The sequence below is a fragment of the Heloderma suspectum genome, chromosome 1, assembly GCF_057233095.1.
Source record: "Heloderma suspectum isolate Gila_16-S chromosome 1, 16-S_ref, whole genome shotgun sequence".
Classification (NCBI taxonomy): domain Eukaryota; kingdom Metazoa; phylum Chordata; class Lepidosauria; order Squamata; family Helodermatidae; genus Heloderma; species Heloderma suspectum.
In genome coordinates, this window is record NC_139458.1 from 210,074,270 (window position 1) to 210,096,731 (window position 22,462).

The 22,462-nt window shown below is 45.4% G+C and overlaps 1 protein-coding gene and 3 non-coding genes across 5 annotated transcripts in view; all 4 read left to right on the forward strand.

Moving 5' to 3' along the window:
- Positions 1 to 600: 600 nt before the first annotated feature.
- Positions 601 to 22,462, forward strand: part of NOP58 (NOP58 ribonucleoprotein) — a 30,748-nt gene continuing 8,886 nt past the window's right edge. For both annotated transcript variants that reach the window (XM_084818062.1, XM_084818072.1), the window contains exons 1-11: positions 601 to 749; positions 1,575 to 1,651; positions 3,050 to 3,102; positions 6,849 to 6,973; positions 8,397 to 8,533; positions 10,101 to 10,165; positions 14,865 to 14,999; positions 15,958 to 16,103; positions 18,900 to 19,026; positions 19,864 to 20,027; positions 21,480 to 21,614. In XM_084818062.1, coding sequence (XP_084674188.1) covers positions 705 to 749; positions 1,575 to 1,651; positions 3,050 to 3,102; positions 6,849 to 6,973; positions 8,397 to 8,533; positions 10,101 to 10,165; positions 14,865 to 14,999; positions 15,958 to 16,103; positions 18,900 to 19,026; positions 19,864 to 20,027; positions 21,480 to 21,614 — 1,209 coding nt within the window. In that variant the 5' untranslated portion in view covers positions 601 to 704. The remainder of the gene's footprint in view (positions 750 to 1,574; positions 1,652 to 3,049; positions 3,103 to 6,848; positions 6,974 to 8,396; positions 8,534 to 10,100; positions 10,166 to 14,864; positions 15,000 to 15,957; positions 16,104 to 18,899; positions 19,027 to 19,863; positions 20,028 to 21,479; positions 21,615 to 22,462) is intronic.
- LOC146358702 (small nucleolar RNA SNORD70) lies at positions 6,645 to 6,731 on the forward strand. Its single transcript, XR_014787076.1, has one exon. It is a non-coding gene; the product is annotated as a small nucleolar RNA SNORD70 (small nucleolar RNA).
- LOC146358703 (small nucleolar RNA SNORD11B) lies at positions 17,017 to 17,103 on the forward strand. Its single transcript, XR_014787079.1, has one exon. It is a non-coding gene; the product is annotated as a small nucleolar RNA SNORD11B (small nucleolar RNA).
- LOC146358704 (small nucleolar RNA SNORD11) lies at positions 19,348 to 19,434 on the forward strand. The gene has a single exon (XR_014787091.1). It is a non-coding gene; the product is annotated as a small nucleolar RNA SNORD11 (small nucleolar RNA).

The window sequence follows — 22,462 nt, forward strand, 5'->3', positions numbered from 1 at the left end:
AGTCACACCTCCACTACTGCGCCAGCTCCTCCCTAGGCATTGCCGTGCCGAATAATTCCATTCACTCTCCTTTCCCAAAGAGATTTCACATAAATAAAAAGCCTGTAACGTTCCACACAGCTCTCGCTTCCGGCTCTGATTTGCAAATGTCACCATGCACCATGTGCGTGGGAAAAAGTGATGGCAGTACCGAAGAATGAATGTTGAAAGATAAAATAAGCCAGCCTAGTAGAGGGTCTCTTCCGTTTTAGTGTTCGAAGCAACCATGCTCTCTATCCCCCCACCTTCCAAAAGTTCATTTGCTCACTGCATGAGCCCGATCCCTCCCTATGCCTGTAATTTTTTCCCCCTCTAAAGAGGAGGGAGCTGTTTTTAATTTAATTTAATTTTTTTTTTTTTACTGAAAACACCAGAAAGTCATTGTTAGGGGGCAGGCGAGGATTCATTTCCACCGCTCTCGCCCCGCGCATGGAGGAGTTTAAGCGTCGCAATGGGAAACCTAACGTGCACGTGCAAAGCCTGCCCGCCCCCACTTCCGCTTTCCCAGAAGGCCCTGGGAATCGCTTCCGCCGCGATGGGCAGAGTCCCGCTTCCGCCCTCGTGGTGCGTGTGCGCGGAGATCGGGCGCCGTCTTGCCCGTTGTTCGCGCGCTCGCCTCCTCCCGTCCCCGCTGCGGGGAGCGCCGGCCTCGTCCCGCCGCCGCGATGCTCGTTTTGTTCGAGACCGCGGCTGGTTACGCCATCTTCAAGGTGAGGACGACACGTGTGGAGCGGGGTAGACCTGTGCTCCTCCCGTGGGCTGGGTTGCGCCCCGATCGGTGGGAGCGCGTGGATGGGGGGCGGCCAGAATGGGGGTGCTGATAGGCGGGCAGATAGATGGTGGCAAGGAGCCCCCCGCCCCCGCTAGAGGCAGTTATACCTGGCAAAACTACGCCCGGACTGTATCATTTCTGGGCGGGGGAATCTCCGTTTTCAACGGAGAAAATGGAGGAAGAATTAACTCCCCCCCCTCCAGCAAGCCCGATTTCCCCCCCCCCCAAGGGGGCTGTTAGCAATTTTTAAGAAACCATAGTCAGTCGTGGTGGTGATGATGGTATTTCTGTATAACACTTTCAAGTCTTGAGCATTTCAGTCTGCAATCCTTACAGCAATCCGTGTTTATTAATTTTAGAATTTATAACTTGCTTGAAGAATAGAGGAAGGCGGAGCCGGTGACAAGAATTTTTGGCCGGGAAGGCTGTTTGCAAACTCTTGATCCCGGCATATCAGACTATAAAACACCACAGGCTTTTTTGCTCATCAAAAAAGGTGCAATCCTATGCCTGTTTAGACTGAAACGTCTTACAACTCCCAGCATTCTCCAGCCAGCATGCACAGGATTAGAGACTTAAGTATAAATAATATGGCAGCTCATACTTCCTTCCCATCTGGACTTATGACTGTGTGTACAACCTAGTCCTGAAGAGTTGGAGCGGTTCTGCACATTTAATCTTGTTTACATAGTGAGAAATCAATCAAATCTTTGCTGCCCAATTTAATGTGTGTTCAATTAGTCTTACTGTCTCTCTGCCACAGGTTCTGGATGAGAAGAAGCTCCAAGAAATTGATAGTTTATGGAAGGAGTTTGCAACGCCTGAAAAAGCAAATAAAATGTAAGTACTTTTTCCTGGAAGTAGGAACTTCTTTCTGTAAGAATGTGTTTTATAACACATTGAGATTGAGGGACGGGCCTAGTTTTCTTTCATTCAAGCATATATTACATCTCCTTTCCTCTTAGACCTACACATGTGCGAGGTTAGATCCTGGAGTGCAGGCATGACAGCTATTAAAAGACAGTAGGGATATCAAAAGCCTTTCCCCTCTAGGGGAAAGGGCTTGCAAAGTACTTGGTTACTCAGAAATGGAAATAGCTGTCAAACCGTAAATTAGCATTTGTCCAAAGGATTCCTTAGCTTATAATACTATACTTGGTTGTTTGATACAGGTTGAGTATGAATAGATGGCATAAGAAATAGTCTTAGGGAGCAATCCTATGTCCCCTAGATAGTATCTGGAGGACATAGGATTTCTCAGCTTCCTGGCTTCGAGCCCGTAGACAGGGCTTCGACCTTGGAGCCAGGAAAACGTGCTCCCCACCTGCTCCGCCTTGTAGCTGGTGTGGGGAGAACCATGCCAGCTGCTTCTCCGCACTTGTAAAACAGAGTGCAGGTACGGGGAAAAGGGGGCATTCCCAAGGGAAGGGAGGGGGCCAGGGCGGCAGTCCTATGATCTTTCCTATGGCCCCCCAGCCTCCTTCCCTCCCCCTCCCCGAAGCCTCTGCTAGATGGGCAAAATTGCCCATCTAGCTCAAATGCAGAGAGGCAGGTGCCAGGCATCTCCCTCTCTGCGTAGGATACGCGTAAGCCTCCATGTTTGGGGCCTTACGAGTACCCAGGGTGCAACCCAGAGGATTGCGTCCTTAAATAAGCTGGATCTTGTCGCTGGAAACTATCAGGTAAGTCTAGGTATTTAATTTGTGTCAATAACTGTTACAGAAAAATGACAATAATGCCCAGTATTTATATAGCACTCTTCCTATATTTGTAGTGTATTTTGTTATCTTTGCAATTGTTACATAGAAGCCTGAAAGGTAGGTAATTATTATTATCTCCGTATTACAGATGGGTGGCTGGAGCTGAGACAGAGAACTTGCCTGAGGCCACCCATTTGAGCCCTTTGCTGAACTGGCACATGAACCAAAGACTTCCACGAACACGCAGTTCATTGCTTGTGTTTCTAACCACGAAACTGAACCCGACTATTTCAAGTGCTGAATTTCTGTGGTTTGGTGGTAGGGGGTTATTTCTCTGCCAGACTTAATAGCCACTATTTTTCTTTTTTGGGGTGCATTGACCTGATGGGCCACTTTTTAAAAATTAAACCGCTCCTCATTTTTCTAAAAGCCAAACATTGCAGGCATGTCATTTGTCTAGCATCTTGCATTTTTGTAGCTGGTAGTAGATGCTCAGTTCTCGTGATCTTCCAAAAACGGCTTGATGTTTTTTCTTTAGCGTGAAACTGAAACACTTTGAGAAGTTTCAAGACACAACAGAAGCTCTTGCAGGTAACTTGTGGAATAAAATGTACAGTTATTATTTTCTTAATTTTGTAGCCTGCCTTTAAGGCAGTGGTGGGGGACCTCTTTCAGCCCAAGAGCCAAATGAAATTTCAGAGAAGTTTGGGAGGGGCACATTCCAGTAGTGGCTGGGGCCAAAGACAAAGCCCCCCCCCCCCCCGCATATTATATTTTAAAGCTCTTGCTGCCAGTAGCCTTAGGAGAGGCATTTCATCTGTTTAGAATGGGGAAAAAATAGTGCAGAAGCCAAAATATCACTTAAAGATCAGCAGTTAAGGGGAAGAGGGTGGAGCCGCGGAAGTGGGGGTGGCCATCTGGGAACCAGAGGGCTGGATTGGGACTGCCAGAAGTCTGGTTTTGGCCCCCTGGCCTGTGTCCTCACACCTGCTTTAAGGGAAAACCCCAATTGTGGTGGGTTCCAGTAGTCCATAAAGTATTAAACACACATCATTTCAAAACACAGATAAGAAATAATAAGAGCTTCGGCTATTGGACAGTATAGAAATGTGTTTGTTTGTTTTTTAAAAAAGAACCAGCAGATTAACCTAAAATACAAGTATTCACATTCCTTAGTGGTTACAGCTAAGAACATTTTCACTCAACAGCCCAGTCAACTAGCTTTGAAGAACGCCACTGAGAACAGATAGCTTTTTCTGGGGCTCCCAAAGGTTGGTGATGGAGGGGCCTGGCACACCCCAAGAGGGACTGTGTTCCACAGATGGGGGCCACTGCCAAAGAAGCCCCCTCCCTTGTAGACGCCAGCCTAGTTCTTTGGGACAGATATGCAAGTGGGGCTTCAGAAGAGGAGCTTAGAGTGCAGGCAGGCTAATGGGGTGAAGGCAGTAACTTGGCCTTTAAAAGTTAAAAACAACAACTGCACTTTAAATTGGGCTCAGAAATGCACTGGAAACCAGTGCAGCTGGTGCAGTACAGGGTTGTATCCAGTGGTGGTGTTTTCCTGCAGGAGGAACCACTAACAAAATGGATTTCCCTCTTGCTGCTGTGTGCCCCCCCAAATTGCTCCAGAGGGTTGGGGGGCCCTTTGGCGCAGATTCAGGGTGCATGTGGGGGGGTTGCAGGAGAGTGGAGACGACGGGAAAGTCCTGTTGTGCAAACAGACTTACACTTGCACAAGGGTTAGAGCCAACCTTTTGTGTCAACCTTCCTTGAGTTCCTTGAGTTTGTTCGGTGACTGCGCTGCAAGTTCTTTGAGTCTGGCAGTGTTTTGTAATAGCATCTTTGATGCCCTTGGAAGCTTTCAGCTATAGAAATAAATCCCTGAACAACAAAAAGCTATTATACTCTACCCGCTCATGTAAGTTATTTGTGGCCTTTCGACAGCTGGGTGGGTTGGAGGGAGAAGAAAAACTCATTTTCATCTAGTTTACGCAAATGTCCTCACCTAGAAACAGTCTTTACCCTCAACAGGTGAGCAGCTCTTTGCGAACCTGGGCATACTGATGTAATGAATATTATTGTGAGCCTTGGTGCTAGCCATCCAGGCAATGCATGAGCTATTGATGTTGGTTTAGCCTCAAATCCTGCATGTGTGTGAATGTGTATGCTCATAGACATTGGTGAGATTTCATAGCAGATTGCAACCTTAGACCTTAATAGAGCAGCCTTCCCCAGCCTAGCACCCTCTAGGTGTGTTGGACTACAACTCCCAGCACCCCCACCCAGTCATGGTGGCTGGGGGATGCTGGGAGTTATAGTCCTATAAATAGCACGAGGGGAAGGCGCACGACCCAAAAAAGAAAAGAAAATATTCACAGGTGCCTGAAAAAAAACTATTATACCCAGCACTGTTCATAAAGGACTTTCCTTTCGCAGGGGCTGTAATTAAAATATTATTGCAAAACATTATGTATGGTTTAAAACATTCCTAAAGTCTGGAAACATGTCTAAAATGTTAGACAAATGCTGTACTAAAATGTATCCACAATTTACAACATTTATAAGACATAACCATTAAAATATTAACTCCCTGCCCCCCCCCCCAATGGGTTATATTAGATAAAAGTTCTAATTTATTTTCTTCACCTACCGATATGTTAAAAGACATCTACATGTTGAAATGAAAAAACATCCCTTTCATGAGACCTCTTACATCCACCTAAGGTGAATCTGACACAGACTCTCTTGGCTGATAAAACAAGGTGTTCCATTAACGCTGAAGCTTTATGGCTGTATTAGCTCATTCCTCTACAGAAACCTTGGCTCCCTGTATTTAAGTTTTCCTGCTCACCTGCTTATCTTTCTCCAAACATGTTACAAAGAATCCTTCCGATGCATTTTCTGTCTTAAGATGCTCGGAAAGCATGGAGGATTCGCCCTGATTTTATACTCCTAATTGGCAGCAGGTGAAAGAAAAGCAATACCTTTCAGTGCAGGGGAGAGTTCTTGTTGCATCTTTCCCCTCTATTCATGAGTAAACTAGTGAGATTCTTTCCAAACTTAGAGTAATGCTAAGTATTCTCATTCAGACCCCTTGGAGCAGGACTGTCCAGCTGCAGAATCCAGAACATCTCTCTTCTAAGAAGATGTTTGGAATTAGGTTCATGTCATTTTTCAATCGCCCCAGAAGTTAATTCTTCAACAGGATGGTTTTGTAGTAAAGAAAATAGTTTAATAAAGGGAAACCAGATCTTGTGTTGTATTTATTACTGAAGTGTTCGCTCATGTGTTCCTTGAGTGGGGTTTGAGTCTACCAATGTATGTTTTCTCATACGTACATTTGATCGCGTAAACAGCATGTGCACTGCTACAAGTGGGAAAACATTGAATATAAATTCTATTTACTGTATTAATGAAAGTGTGACATTTTCTTGGGTATATTACAATATATCCAGTGTCCACATGGGTGATGCCCTCTGGGTACTGATGCCCCTTGAGGGACGGGCTGAGCTGTCTTCAGTCTATTGTTAGTATTGCTATTTTGAATAAACATCTGAGGCCAGCTGTACTTTTGCCAGGGCAGCATTACAGTCACCAGTTTTCATTCATTGCACCAGACATGTGGATGCATTTTAACCGATCAGTAGTTCAAGGCAGTAAATTAGAACTTTTACCTATATAACCCAAAGGGGGGAAGGGGGAATATTTTTATGGTTAGGTCTTATAAATGTTGTAAATTGTGGATGTATTTTAGTACGGTATTTGTTGTAACTTTTTAGACATGTTGTAAATTGCGGATGCATTTTTGTTGTAACCTTTTAGACATGTTTCCAGATTTTAGGAGTGTTTTAAACCATACATAATGGTTTGCAATGATCTTTTAGTTACAGGCCCTGAGGAAGGAAAGCTATTCTGAAACTTGCTGGGCATAATTAAAAAAAAAACAGGCACCTGAAAATATTTTCTGTTTTGGGACACAGAAGTGCCTTCCCCTCTTGCTGTTTCCTGGACTACAGCTCCCAGCATCCCCAGCCCCCATGGCTGTGTTGGGAGTGCTGGGAGTTTTAGTTCAACACACCTGGAGGGTGCTAGTCTGGGGAAGGCTGGAAAAGAGTGAAAGCTTTATACCAGGGCTCTGTTGTCAGTGATGCATCGTTTGTGAAACTGAATCTCCGTGATTGCATGCAACTTTTCGTCACTACCACTGAGACAACAGATGGAAATAAATGTCCAGCAACCACTGTTCAGTACATTTTTTTTTTCATGTTAAACTTTCCTGGCAAGACTCATTAAGAGAATCTACAGCCCCTTTGCCACATTCTGTTTTCTCCTTGAAGCGTCCACAGCCCTGGTGGAAGGCAAGATCAGCAAGAATTTGAAGAAAATCTTAAAGAAGATAGTAGCCAAAGATGCCCATGAACAGTTGGCTGTAGCAGATGCTAAGCTGGGCGGTGTAATAAAGGTAAACCCTGATTTTTATGTGCCCCATTGGTGCTGTTACTCTGATGAGGTCATATACTGAAGGCATTTGGTGATCTTTACAGCTTGGTAACAATGACTGGTGCTGCAAAAAAAAAAAAAAATTCCCAAAGGTGAGCCTCTCACTACATCCAGAAAGGAATGATGCTTAATGTCAGTTCTTAGCCAGTGATGGATATTGGGTGCTGCTTTGCTGGTGCTGATATGCTAGGACCCTGCTACCTGATTGTTACTATCATTGGGTAGAATCCAGATGTAGTCATACTTAAGAGTATGACTAAATCAGTGGGACTTAGGGCACAATCCTGTGCAGGTAGGCGGCCGCCTCCAAACTCAGAGAAGCACGGAGGGGATCATTCCCTCCACCCTCCTCCTGCCCTGCATTTTTGGATAGACAGCTGCTTTCAGCTGTCTAGCCGTGGGAGGGTAGAGCGTGGGAGGAGGCTGCCGTACAACACGTTGGGTGTATCATACCGGCATTTCCACCTTCCCCGCCCCAGAATGCCCTGTTTCGGCCGCTCCACACTCCTCTTGTGAGCGCAGAGCACGGGGCTTCGCGCAGAAGTGAGGGAAGGTCGGTTCTGCAGGAACAGACCTCAGAGTGCAGGCTCCACGGTCGGTTCCCAGAAAACAGGATATCCTATGGCCATCTAGCCGCTGACTAGTGGCCATAGGATTGCTCCCTCCATTTAGTTAAGGAATGTCTTGACTTAAGTCCCATTGATTTCAGTGGGCCTACTTGAAAAATGACTGACTGGATCTGGATCCAAACCGGTATTATTTATCACTTCTACACTGTCTATATTTTACTAAGTTCTGTACAAGGTTAAGAACCAAGTCTTTGCCTGCAGGTTTATAATGTAATGAATGCTGTATCAAAGGAAAAAAAGGATTGGGGGGGGGGGTAGAGGAAAACAAGCAAATTCAGGTACCATGTCTTGATCCTAAATAAGCATCTGTGATAATGCTTTATGCTGTGATAACGCTGTGATAATTATAAGTATGGAGTGTTGCTGCATATTTTTTTCGGATTTCTTTATTTGAATCTCCTGCTTCTTGTGTCATCTTTGCTCTTTGATTTGTGTAGAAGTATAGGAATATACAAAAACATTTTCAGGGAGGGCTTTGTATTTAATGTCAATATGAGTTGTGAGAAATACTATACTATTTTTATCTAAATTTCTATGGCAGAACTGGAGATGCTCTGCTTAAATAATGGGGTTGCCAAAGTACTTAGATGAGGTGCTTGCTTAGGTATTTCCCTGGTGGGACTTGCAGATGGGCCTGCAGGAGTGGTTGCCCTTGGACAACTTACATTTGTTTGGTGTGGAACACAAAATGTTGCAACAATATGGTATGGTTTTTTAAAAATCAAAAATGGGTGTTGCCAATTTCACCCTCTGCAGGACAAGCTGAACTTAAGTTGCATCCACAGTCCGATGGTTACTGAACTGATGAGAGGCATCCGTTCCCAAATGGAAGGACTTCTCACCGGCCTCCCATCACGGGAGATGGCAGCTATGTGTTTAGGACTGGCACACAGGTAGCATTAATGTTTTTTCAGCTCTGGTCTGTATATGCCTCTGTTGTACATTGGCCTCCCCCAACCTGGTGCCCTCCAGGTGTGTTCGACTACAACTCCCAGCATCCCCCAGCCAGCATGGGTTGCACACAGCTGGAGTGCACCAGATTGGGGATGCTGTTGTATGTCTTTCCCCTTGGGATGGGAATGATCAGAGTTATAGTCCAACACATCTAGGGGGCACCAGGTTGAGGAAGGCGAGGTGGTTGTGTATTTTTACTCATGGGGATGCCATTTTATGTGAAACAGGATGCAAGCTTAGGCACCAGCGCCTGCTCACATGGCATGTATACTCAGAAGAGAACCTTACGGAATTCTGTGGGATTCCTTCCCAGGTAAGCGTGCGTAGGATTGAAGCAGTTGTGCCTACAGGGAGCAATATGAGCAACAGACACTGAGTAAAACCCAACATAACTCCTTCTTAAAGGAAACCCATTGAAATGAATGGGGCTTAAGTTACTCATGACTAACTTAAATCCTGTTCATTTCAGTGGTCTACTCTAAGAAGGCCTTATGTTGGATTTTACTCACTGTGAGGCCCAAATTTTGCTGCACCGTAATTCAGTGGCTTTTCTCTGGTGAAAGGGAAAGGATTAATGTTGTAAAAGCACTTCAAAGGTAAGTCTCCTCCATTAAGTGTTCTCCTATAGTATTAGCTCAAAAACTTTTGAGCTTGTGATCTAGGCTTGGATTCATCTGGAAAATGCTGGGCATGTACAGTCAGGGCTATGGTGAATAAGTTGATGGTCGGTAAGAGTTGGATCAGAGACGCTGGGGTTCAAGTCCTTTCTCATCCCATGTTCCAGTCCAATGCTCTGTCTGCTCACTTGCCTGGGTTTCCCATTTGTAACAAAGGCAGAAATAGTATCCACATTATAGGGCTATGTTGCGAGTTTGTAAACCCTATTGTACGTTCCAAGTGTGATTGAGAATATGGTCAGTTAGTAGTAACTGATGCTGGAAGAGGTAGTATATTTTGGCCGTATTGAACAGTGTGCCTGCACTTTATTAGAGAATGTGATTGTGTGTGTTTTAGAATGCTACATTTACACTCTTCTGAGGCAGGTATTTTCAGTACAAGTGTTCTACCTTTTTGTGGTTGGACCTGGCATTTTGAAATGAAACACACAGACCTGGTTTGCCCGATCATAGCGCGGCTCATGCCGGGCAGCTTTTGAATATTCAAGCCACAACCGCCGCTTGATGTGTTATCCGAACCCAGTAGGGGTAGGTTGTGTGAGGGTTAAACAACCCTTGCATGACCCTAACACAGGCCATGGGTTATGGGAGGTTTAAATAAGCCACAAGGGGCTGTTTGATCATGCAAACCGGCCCTCACAGATGTTCAGCCTAGCTCACTGATATGCAGAACACAGTTGGCAAAGATGTCCTCCCTATTGCAGTAAATGGCGATGTCTTTGTTGATTGGAGGGAAGGGAAGAAGTGAGTGTGTCAGCTGGGGAGGGGAGAAGTGAGTGTGTCAGCTGACTGTATATCAAATTGTTTATTTTTATGTATCTGTTTTCAGCCTTTCTCGATACAAGCTGAAGTTCAGCCCAGACAAAGTCGATACAATGATTGTCCAAGCAATCTGTGAGTACAGCCAGAAGTTAAATACCTTAAGGAATCTGCCATTAGTCCCCCCATCCCCACCCCAATTCTTAATATTGGGATTCATAGTCATGCTCTCCAGCTGGCAAGGGCATTTTTAGTTCTGTCAGTCATTGTAAAGGCTCAGAGGCCTACCCAAATTAGAGGTGGGGAGAAGGGCTGGGGCTTCCCCCTATTGCCATGATGGGACTCAAATTTATTTATTTATTTATTAAATTTATTAATCGCCCATCTGACTGGTCACCCAGCCACTCTGGGCGATGTACAACCCACCATAAAATAATTTAAAACAATAAAATTTTACCATAAATTTTTTTTTTTTAAATACCCTAACCCACCCCAAATGCCTGCCTGAACAACCACGTTTTTAATGCATGACGGAAGCTCATTAAAGAGGGGGCATGACGGAGCTCCCTAGGGAGGGAGTTCCACAGAGTGGGGGCCACCACAGAGAAGGCCCTCTCCCTCGTCCCCACCAGTCTAGCTGTCCTGGCTGATGGGACAGAGAGAAGGCCATCCGAGGCTGATCTTGTTAAGCGGCCTGTCTGGTGTTGCTGGAGGCGCTCCTTAAGATAGGCTGAGCCGGAACCATATAGGGTTTTAAAGGTCAAAACCAACACCTTGAATTTGGCCCGGAAAACAACTGGTAACCAGTGCAACTCCTTCAGCACTGGAGTGATGTGATCTCGCCGGCGGCTGCCTTTAATCAGGCGAGCTGCCGCGTTCTGTACCAGCTGCAGCTTCCGAACCGTCTTCAAGGGTAACCCCACGTAGAGCGCATTACAGTAGTCTAAACGAGAGGAGACCAGGGCATGTAGTACCGATGGGAGCAGATGGTCGGGAAGGAAGGGGCGCAGCCGCCGTATCAGATGGAGTTGATACAGCGCTGTCCGGCTCACAGCTGACACCTGAGCCTCCATGGACAGCTGGGAGTCCAAAATGACCCCCAGGCTGCGGACCTGGTCTTTCAAGGGTAGCCGTACCCCATTCAACACCAGGTCAACATCCCCCAGCCTCCTCTTGTCTCCCACCAAAAGTACCTCGGTCTTGTCAGGGTTGAGCTTCAGCTTATTCCTCCCCATCCAGCCACTCACCATCTCCAGACATTTGGACAGGGATTCTATGGCCAACCTTGGTGAAGATCTGAACGAGAGGTAGAGCTGCGTCTCATCCGTATATTGATGACACTGCACCCCAAACCTCCTGATGATAGCCCCCAGCGGCTTCACATAGATGTTAAATAGCATCGGGGAGAGGATGGAACCCTGTGGCACCCCACAAGTAAGTGGCCACGGGTCCGAAACCTCCTCTCCCAGTGCTACCCTCTGGTACCTGCCGGAGAGGAAGGACCGGAACCACCGCAATACAGTGTCTCCAATGCCCAACCCCTCCAGGCGGTCCAGGAGGATACCGTGGTCAACGGTATCAAAAGCCGCTGAGAGGTCGAGGAGAACAAGGAAGGAGCATTCACCCCTATCCAGAGCCCTCCTCATATCATCCACCAAGGCGACCAAGGCCGTTTCTGTCCCATGCCCAGGCCTGAAGCCCGACTGAAATGGGTCTAGATAATCAGTTTCTTCCAAGTGTGCCTTCAACTGCACTGCCACCACCCGCTCAATCACCTTGCCCAAAAATGGCAGATTTGAGACTGGGCGAAAGTTGTTCAGAACTTGAGGATCCAAGGAGGGCTTCTTTAAGAGCGGTCTTATCACTGCCTCCTTGAGGGCTGATGGCATCACTCCCTCCTCAAGGGAGGCGTTCACCACCGCCTTGATCCCCTCACCCAGTCTCTCTCTGCAGCTCATAATGAGCCAAGATGGGCAAGGATCAAGTAAGCAGGTGGTCGGCCTTACAGATGAAAGCACCTTGTCTACTTCATCAGGAGGAGGAAGCTGGAACCGATCCCACAAAACCGGTTTGCCACAGGCCGCCTCTTGCTCACTAACTGTATCCACAGTGTGCAGAGTAACACACCTAATCTGATCAATTTTATCTGCAAAGTGCCTTGCCAAAGCCTCACAGGAGGCCTTAGAATGCTCCAGTGGTTCCGGAGCCACAGGACCGACCAGGCTCCGGACCACTTGGAACAGCCTCCTGGGACAGCACTCTGCAGACGCGATGGAGGCAGCATAATATTCCTTTTTTGCTGCCTTCACCGCCACGTGATAGGCTGAAGATACAGCTCTAGCCCGTGTCTGATTGTCTTCGGAGCGAGACTTCCGCCACCGGCGCTCTAGCCGTCTCACCTCCTGTTTCAGAGCTCGTAACCGCGGGTTGAAACATGGTGCAGTCCGAACCCTGTTCAGGGGGAGAGGGTGTTTCGGAGCCACCCGATCTAATGCCCCAGTGATTGCGGCATTCCAGCCACCCACCAGGGTCTCGACCGAGTGGCCGTTGGCATGCCCCAGAGAATCCCCAAGTGCGTTCAGGAATCCATTTGGATCCATAAGACGCCTGGGGCGGACCATTTTAATGGGTCCTCCACCCCTGCGGAGGGGTTGTGGAACCGAGAAGTCCAACGTCACCAGATAGTGATCTGACCATGACAAGGGGGTGGTGGATATACCCCCGACTTCCAGATCACTCCCCGCTTCTCCAGAAACCAACACAAGGTCTAGTGCATGACCGGCTACATGGGTGGGCCCAGTTAGAATATGGTGCAGCTCCCAGGAGGCCATGGTCTCCATGAAGTCCCGAGGTGCTCCTGTGAGGATGGCCTCCGAATGTACGTTGAAGTCCCCCAACACCAGTAAGTTAGGGGACTGTACACGCACATCAGAGACCACCTCATGTAAAAAATGTAAAAAGAAACAAAAGACAAAGAAAAGAAAAATCACTGTGTTAAAAATAGGGCAACAATTAATTAAATTTTTAACTCTGTTAAAAATAGGGCAAAAATTAATTAAAACTGTGCCCCAAAATCAAGCCAAGCAACCAAACAAGCAGGGGGCATTAGATGGCCCATGTGTTAAAATGGGGTCCCCAAACATTTTGGTTCAGAGGGTACATTTCGGGGTGGTGCTTGCCCATTCAGAAATGGCGGGCATAGCCAATCACAAAACACTCCTTTCCCAGAAGGCAAACTGGTGAGGCTTTAAAAAAAAAGGTAACTTACGTAAGGACAAGGCAGAGATGGGGTCTGAGCTTCAAAATACCAATCCTTTGAACTTAACTAAAGGGATGGTGCTGAAGCGCAGCACTTTGTTTTGCAACATGCCAGCGTCCCAGTTAAACACTTTTAATTTTGAGGAAGTATTAAGGAATCAAATAAAAATCAGGTGGGACACAGGGCCTGGCAGGTGCCAAGAGTGGTGTCCACGTTGGAGACCCCGGTTTTAAAATGTATTCCAATGTGCCTTCAGACAGGTAACGTTGTTGCAATAAATTTTGTTCTTGGTTTAAAAAATATATATATATATATATATATGTATATATATACACACACACACACACACACACACACACATACACATATATATATATATGACAGAACTCAGATGCTTCAAATGCCTCAAAATCTCAAGGTGATATCTCTGACAAGATGAGCAGGAGGTGATGAGCCTAAATTTTGGCTAGCTACTCACAGTTCTTTTGATATTGAATTGGTGTTAGTGGAGTGCAGTGTGAGTTGCTTGTGCAAGTTACAATAATAATTCTAACGCTACTGTGCTAACACTACTATAATTGGATAGTAGCAAAATTCAAGAGGTTCCATGATGAGTGTAATATGTGACCTCCAGGCAGAAAATATCATTGCTAGTTGCAGTGATTTGACAGACACTGTCACCAAAGTAGAGCACTTCCAAAATGCACAAAGGTAATTGACGTGCATGGTGCAATTCAGGATGTACAAATCAGCAAAACTCGAGCTCGCCAAAGTGCTCCAAATTCCATCTCGAAGCTTGTTCCAACTCAAGTCCGTATCAAGATTGTGAGCCTCATTTTGTTCTTTGTGCATGAAAGTCCCTGCATCTTTCCATGCGTATATTTCCAAATGCATGCATTTTTAAAATGTGAGCATTTTCAAAATGCGCATGCTGTCAAACGCATTTTGGGGGGTGGGTTGCAAATCAAATTGCAAGCTTGGAAATGTACAGACTTCTACTGCAGATTGCATTTGAGTCCGTGTTTGGTCCAGAAGGTGGAAACTGGGCAGAATCCTGATCGAACTGAAACAAATTTCTCATACATCCCTAGGTACAATGCTGATTACTTGGATCAGTCAAAGGGTGTTTTTTTTAAAGGAGCAGACAAATGCGTATTTGCTAGCAATAATATGAAGTCTGGAGAGTGAAGAATGCTGTTGGCAAAGTTTTGCCCATCGTAACCCAATATTTTGGGGCAACTTGTATAATAGGCTGCTACCTATTACTAGGTGCAGCTAAACAGAGGTGTTCTAACACCGCTATTTATTTATTTATTTATTTATTTATTTATTTATTTATTAAATTTATTAATCGCCCATCTGACTGGTCACCCAGTCACTGCTAGAGCTCTTTTAAGGTCTAGTTCTTCTCTAAAATACTTTGCTAACTTTAATTGCCTAGTTTAACAGCACAGTGTTTCAAGTTAAGGTAAATATTGTGGGCGCAGTTCTAAGATCTTTCTCTCAGATACTTTTTTCAACAAGATTCTAAAGAGAACCTGAAGTTAAGCATCTTATGTATTTTGTCTCCTCCAGCCCTTCTTGATGACTTGGACAAAGAACTGAATAACTATATCATGCGCTGTAGAGAATGGTATGGTTGGCACTTTCCTGAACTGGGCAAAATTATCACAGATAATCTAACGTACTGTAAATGTGTACGGAAAATTGGTGAGTAATGCTGGGCTCCTGTAGATAAATTATTAAGTGCTGCGTGCACCGCCAGTGAAATTGTGCCGCCTGTTGTTTTCCTACCAGATCCACACTGCCAAGTGGTATAAATATTGCCTCCTCATTCACACAAGTGCTGCTCTTGTCTGTCTTCTGTTGAATTCTTCAGCAAATGGGCAGTGAAAAATATTAAATGTACATGGCTTTGTTTCTTTCGTGATGCCGTTGTAAGCTGGTAGAAATGAAGAAGGCCTGGTGGTGAGCAAGTAGTTCTCATCAAACCACCTGCAAATTCTGTGTAAATTCTCATTCTTTTAGTAAATTTTATTAATTTTTAATAATATAACAATTTGTCGACAGTTCGTTAACAATTCAGTAATAAAAGAAGTATCTCATTTAGGGTACTCATGGGTGGATTCTAACACATTAAGTACAATTCATAAAATAAACAGTAAGTGTAAACATATATATAGGTTCATCTAACAGTAAATCACCATAGTTTACCATGGGTTCCTGGTGGTTCTCTTACAGTACTGGAGTTTATAAAACTAAATTATATTACCATGAAATTATCTGTTTCCTGTTGGCCTCTTGTAGCCTTAAGCTATTTAGTAAGTTTCTCTGCCAGTATAATGCATAATAGTTGAGATATTATTATACCACATGTTCAGTGTCAGTCCTTTCCCATTTTTTGGAATGGCTTGTTTTGGAGCAACAAGCAAAAACGCAAGCATTTCTTCGAATAAATATAATGAGGGAAAGTTGGCTATGGCTATTCTTAAAGGAACATCAGTGGGTTTTAAATTGGTGAAACTTGTCCATCTGCTTCTATATTTACTGTTTGTGTTTGACTTTATATCTGATATCCATGGGGTCACAGAGAGAAGTTTGTGGCTTGTTTAAAACTTCATTTCTGTTGCTGCTTGTCCTTACTCCTACTTTGTATTTGTCTCCCCAGGAGACAGAAAAAACTTCTCCTGTTCTGATCTGTCTGAGGTCCTTCCTGAGGAAGTTGAGGAGGAGGTGAAAGCAGCTGCTGAGATCTCCATGGGGACCGAAGTGTCAGAAGAAGATATAAGCAACATACAGCACCTCTGTGACCAGGTGATGATGTAGGGATGGAGAGAACTTGGAACTGTCAATCAATAGCTGCTTTTTAAAAATCAGTGTTTGGTAAAAGCCCATGTTGTTACATCCTGTGTCATTTATGGCCTGTCTACAATCCATTTAAAACACCTTAATGCCACTTCCTTCAGTGAGATTAAATGCACTTTAAATCTAAAGCACTCTAGTCTGACTGGATGGAGCTGATTGGGGCAATCATATTCAGTTTAATGAGCTGGGATACAAACCAGCCTTTTGTACATAATTCAGCCCCTTTTGTATTGCTTCACATGAGCTGTGATAAAACTTCTAATTAACCATAGTTTCCTGTTTCCTCCGAGCAGGGCAACCATGGTTACCAGCTTTAGAACAAGCTAAGATGCTTCCAAATGGAGGGGTCCTAATGCTAATGGTCAGAAGGCATTGTGTGGCTATTCCTTCTTCTCTTTTTCCTTAATGTATTTTCCACTGTAAGAGGAAAAGACAGACAAAGCAGGGGGGAAGCATGGGAGGGCTACGAGTGGAAGACAGTGCCATCTGGACGCCCCAGAAAATTCTGTGAATGAGGCAAGGCAGTGGTGCAATAAAAAGCCTCGTGTGGAAGCGCCCTTAAACCATGGAATGACATTGGTTTAATATCATGGCTTGTTCTGACGCTGATAACCGTCATCTCCCAGTTCAGAGGAAACAGAAAACTAGAGTTCATTCAGAGGTTTCCTGGTTTGATTGCTTGTGCTATGAAAGGAGGCGCTAAGAGGCCGCGTGGGTGGGCAAAAGGCTAGTTCATGTAGTGGCTTATTGAGCCAAGATATAATTGTCTGAACACAGCAATTAGACAATCCAGTGCTCAGCTGACTGTTCTGTGACCATTTCTAAAGAAGCCATTTTAGAAAGGTTTTCAGGGAGATGTTCTCGATGGCGGTGATGATTCTTGTGAAGATGCTTTCCTGATGTATGAACCATGAGGGTTGCACAGTCACTACCTCTTCTGATGCCATCGCAAATAGCTGACTGAGAGGAACTGGGGAAATATTCAGAGTGAGAACTTGGCTGGATGGGATGCTTCTCCTCTTTCTGTTCTGAGATCTACAGAAGCATCGCTAGAATATACATTAAGATGTCAGAATGGGATGTTCGCTGCTGCTAGGGTGGCCACCCCTTTCAACTTGCCAAAGTTCCACTGTTTACCCCCATCTCTAAGTCCAAGTTGAAAGGCCAGTGGCAAGAGCTGTGGGAAATTTAGACCAGCGCTACAGTTCTTGAGTTGAAACCAGTTGTGGTCAAATGGGTCACTTAAGAACTGGAGGAAGTTGTCCTGGTGGCTCAGTTATGGGTTGGGCGTGGAGTCCGTACTCCTCAGTATCCATAGTGCCGGGGGGGGGGGGGGGGCTATTGTCGAAAGCACATGATTGTTGGTGCCTGACATCGCAGAAGAGGGGATGCCACCACAGAGAAAGCCCATTGCCGTGTTGCTGTCAGATGGGACTCTGCAGGGTGTGGCACAAACAAGGCCTGCCCGGAAGATCATAGTGGTCTAACATTTTTATATGGGGGAGACGATCTTTCATGTAACCTGGTCTTAAGTTGTTTAGGGTTTTATATGTCAATAATAGTACCTGAACCTGGCTTGGTAGCTGCTTGCTGCAGTGTCAAACGTCCAGCAGGCCTTTCAGCATAGCCAATTGCCTGTCCCAACCTTAGCCTCAATTCTGGGTGACTCTGTGGAACTGTAAACTTTATCCGGATTCCTGAGATTTATTGGCTGGCTGTTCTCTTTTTTTTTAAGGCCATTTGGATTATTGGGAACACGTTTTTGATGAAAGAGCTCTCCTGCATTTGTAACAAGACTGATCTGTGGCGCAGTATTGCCAGTGTGCTGTAAACAGCAATATATTTATCTACACCTCTAAGCTTTCCAGAAGAGAGTGATACACTGATTTTTAGATGTCAGGGAAGAATTTGGAGCTATTAAAAGGCCCCAGTTTTGCCACTGTTCAGGTTGTTAATTCTGTGAGGGACACCAATTTAAAAAAATCAACTTAAGAGTGCAATCCCATGCATGTTTAGACAGTAAAAGTTAGCATTCTGGGAGTTGTAGGACTTTTCTGTATCTATATATGCATAGGATTGTGCCTTTAATTAACGTTTAGCCCGACCTAGCCTATCTCACACCCAGGCTGCTTTCTACCACATTGCAACTTTGCTTTGTATATAATATCTGAAAAGGGAAACTTGTCCCTTACCTGAACAGTATGTGTGAGCTGAGATTATTTTCTCCCCTTGATTGCTGTGTTCCATTATCTGCCTTCGTATCTGAGTGTTTTGTTTTAAATGGTGTGCCCTGTGAAACTTGAGAAGCAAGCTTTATAAAAATAACAATAAGGTAAAAAGACTTCCATTTGGCACCAGCTATTCCATTCAAAATTTGTACATAATATTCTCCCAGTGCCCAAACATTCTGGGTCCACGTTACCCTAGGGACTCCCATATGAACCTGCCCAACAATTAAGAACAGGTTCACACTCTTCACCATCTGTAGGTGAAGAGTGTGAGAGACATGGCCTTCTCAGTGGTGATGCCAAACATGTATAGAAAGAGCTCCTTTTGGAGGTCTGCCTGCTCCCTCATGATTTTAAAGACATCTTTAGATGTCTTTAAAAGACCTTTCTGTTTCAATGGGCTTTTAGAGTGTGAATACACCACTTTGAAATAACTATAACTCAGTCAACTTCCTTCCTTGCATTCTTGTGGCAACTTTCCGTTACGGGGCTTGACTGGGCTTGTTCTGTCTTTCAGGTGATCGAGATCTCGGACTATCGTGCACAACTCTATGATTATTTAAAAAACAGAATGATGGCCATTGCACCGAACCTCACAGTCATGGTGGGAGAGCTGGTAGGAGCGAGGCTTATCGCTCACGCAGGTATGCTCAGCTGCTGAGCTGGGCGTGTTGTGGTTCAGCTGTGTACTGCTACCCTGCTCTGTCCTCCATTTTACAGTGTCAAAAGGACCTTCATCAGCGGACTGGTCCAGCCTTCCCCAACCTGGCGCCCTCCAGATGTGTTGGGCTGCAACTCTCGTAATTCCCAGCCAGCATGGCCAGTGATAGGATTTGCAGCCTCACAGATCTGTGGGGCACCAGGCTGGGGGGGACTGGGCTACTCTACTCCATTGATGGAGAGCTTTTTGGTGTCTATAGCGTGTAATGTACAAGCTCGTTGTCGACACTGGCAGGAGCCTAGAAGCAGTCGGTGATGATTTTGCTATGAAGTTTGCCTGATTTTGTCTTGGAAGGTGAAGGCAATTCTAGTCACTACCTCTTCTGAGACACTTTCTAAGCCCTGCTCACTCCTACTGCATTGAAGGCTGCCTTCCCCAACTTGAGGCCCGCCAGATGCTTTGGACCACAACTCCCATCCTCCCTGACCATTGGCCATGCAAGCTGGGGCTGATGGAGTTGAAGTCCACAACATCTGGAGAGCACCAGGTTGAGGAAGGCTGATTTAAGGGGTCGTGTGATCACAGATGCACCTAGGATCTGTCATTTTTTGAACTCCCGATTCCCAGAAGTTGGATCAGCTACTTTACAGTATGGTCTTTCCCTCAGGTTTCTTTCTCCAGAACTCTCCAGTCAATTCACGTTGTGGTTTTGATATATTAAGTTTGAACCTTGACCAGCTTGGAACTTGGTTCCTTGTCAGAGGTGCATTTCGGAGGCTGCTCATGCTTGCCAATTCCTGTTGCATCTCTTCTACTGCAGGCTCCCTGTTGAATCTGGCGAAGCATCCTGCGTCCACTGTTCAAATTTTGGGTGCTGAAAAAGCCCTCTTTAGAGCACTGAAGACTAAACGCGACACGCCCAAGTTTGGTCTGATTTATCACGCTTCCCTTGTGGGGCAGACGACCGCGAAAAACAAAGGAAAGGTGAGATCTTCTAAAACGTTGTCAGTGTGCTTTTCCTCAAACAGCAGTGGCTTGAGATCTCTTGCAAGAAAGTGTGTGGCTGGTCTACTTGCCATGAGATCAGAAGAACAGGTAACTGAGGAACCAAAATATTAAAGCTGGGGTGGGGCAACTTCAGGAGTTTAGGGTTAGGCCACACCTCTCCACCCCACCCCCACAGTGCCAAAAAAAGTAAAATAAAAAATGGCATCCGGAGTGGCTATGGAGTACCAAAAGGGGCCAAATTAGCTTGTTCGCAAGCTGATTTTGACCATGGTAGCTGGTCACTCCATAGCCAGCACAAAAGCACAAAAAGGGGCCAAATGGCCACTCAGAATTGCCTAAAGAACTTTTTTTTTTAACAATTCTGGGGGGACAGTAAACCGCACATTGCCCACACCTGCTTTAAAGCTTGGCTTGGTTTTCAGTAAGGGTTGGTCTGTTTGTCGAATGTAGCATTTCTCAAACGGCTTGAGCGGCGCACCACCTCCCACTTAACACTGCCTTGTGGCACTCCTGATTTGTCAGCCATAATCTGTTCCACACGTGGGGGATTCCCAGATGCAGCCTGCTGGTGCATGCAAGGATCTGTGAATTGCTGAACAAAGCTAACACTAGCGCAAGAAGGGAACTAGGCCAGGGCCTCTGATCCTTGGGTCTGAAGCAGTCCACACACAGGGAATGACCATGCCTGAGCGACACCTTCCTTCCCAAGTCTGGTTGTGTTGATGGGGGCAGCGGTGATTTGGCTGCCCCCATTTTGGCAGGCCCCACATGGATCAGTGAAAGCTTGCTGTCAGGAGGCATTCAACCCACCCAGGTCCTTGCTGATGCCCTTTGCACACACACACACACCCCTTTCAGGCGTCTTGTGCCCCAAGGGGGCCCTCCCTACAATCAACAGAGAACTCAACTTCTGCCCACCTATACTGATCAGACAATAACAAGAAAATCTGGCTTTATTTGTTTTTGTTTTCTGTGGCATCAAAGCGACATCAATACTGTATGGAAATCCATGTAGTAGACTACTGCAAGGACAACTGAGAATTTTATTGTGCATCTTCCTCATTTTTTTTTGTAAAGACTAGCTGTAAAGACTATTTTAAATATAATTCAGTTGTGTAGTTTGTTACCTCTGTGTGTGATAAATGTATTCCTATTAAGACCTGTGGTCAAGACAATCAATATTTGAATGAATGAAAGAATGGAGTAGAAGTTAAGACATATTTGCCTAGAAGTACTAGGCTTAAACTGTTCAATGAAGCTGGCTTTTTCAAAAAAAGGAACTTGAGCATTTTCCTCTCGTCTGCCTCCTTTGTTGCCTAAATTATGGCCAGACGTTCCATTTGTACTTCCTTGCACTTGCACCACCGTGTGCAGAGTGAGTTGCCACCTTGGTTTCACTGGGGTCATCTTAACTTTGATGTCTTCCAGATCTCACGGATGCTAGCAGCTAAGACAGCCCTGACAATTCGTTATGATGCCCTCGGAGAGAACACGAGTGCAGAGATGGGAGCTGAGAACAGATTGAAAGTGGAAACAAGGCTACGGCACTTGGAGGAGAAAGGGGTGAGCTTGTAAAAAAACACACAACTAAATGGAACCAATTCCCTAGTGAGGTGGTGGGCTCTCCCACACTGGAGGCATTCAAGATGAGGCTGGACAGCCATCTGTCAGGGATGCTCTGACCTGGATTCCTGCATTGAGCAGGGGGTTGGACCCGATGGCCTTGTAGGCCCCTTCCAACCCTACTATTCTATGATTCTATGAAATCTGCACAATAGCAAGTCGTCACAGTCTAGTGACAAAACACCAATTGGTACATTTGCAGTGTCAGACTTTTAGTGTAGATGCAGAACAGAGCCAGAGGGAATGTTCACGTGCATTCCCATTCAGGGCCACCTTTCCATCCTGGGATAGCTGTGGATGTGGTTAGAGATGACAGAGGTACAGTCCACTTGTGTCAGGTGACCATCTCTCATTTGCCACTAGCTGGTGGAGGGAATAACTGAGGCAGTTACCTCTTGGTCATCTTCCAGTAAAGTTGGCTAAAGACTTGCAGTTGATAGCAAGATGTGGTCTGTTCTTTGTTTTTTAAACAACTAAGATGTTCCAGAAACAAATTTTTTAAAAATCCATTTTCTATACTGAGTTGATCTCTGTATTGGAAACAGGGCAGCTAGTGTGGGGGGTTTTGGCCCATGTTGCCAATCAGGCCACTGAGAGGTGACTGTAATTGTGGATTGGAAGGTTATGGAGCCGTGATGTGGCCTCACCCCAGAATTCCCTGAATCCTGTAACTAGCCCAGAATATAGAGATGTACTGAATATCTGCAATCCTGACCACAGCATTAGTTGGGGTGGGGTGGCTACAAGGCAGCACCCTCGCTGGCTAGTTTAAACAGAGCTGTGGTCAT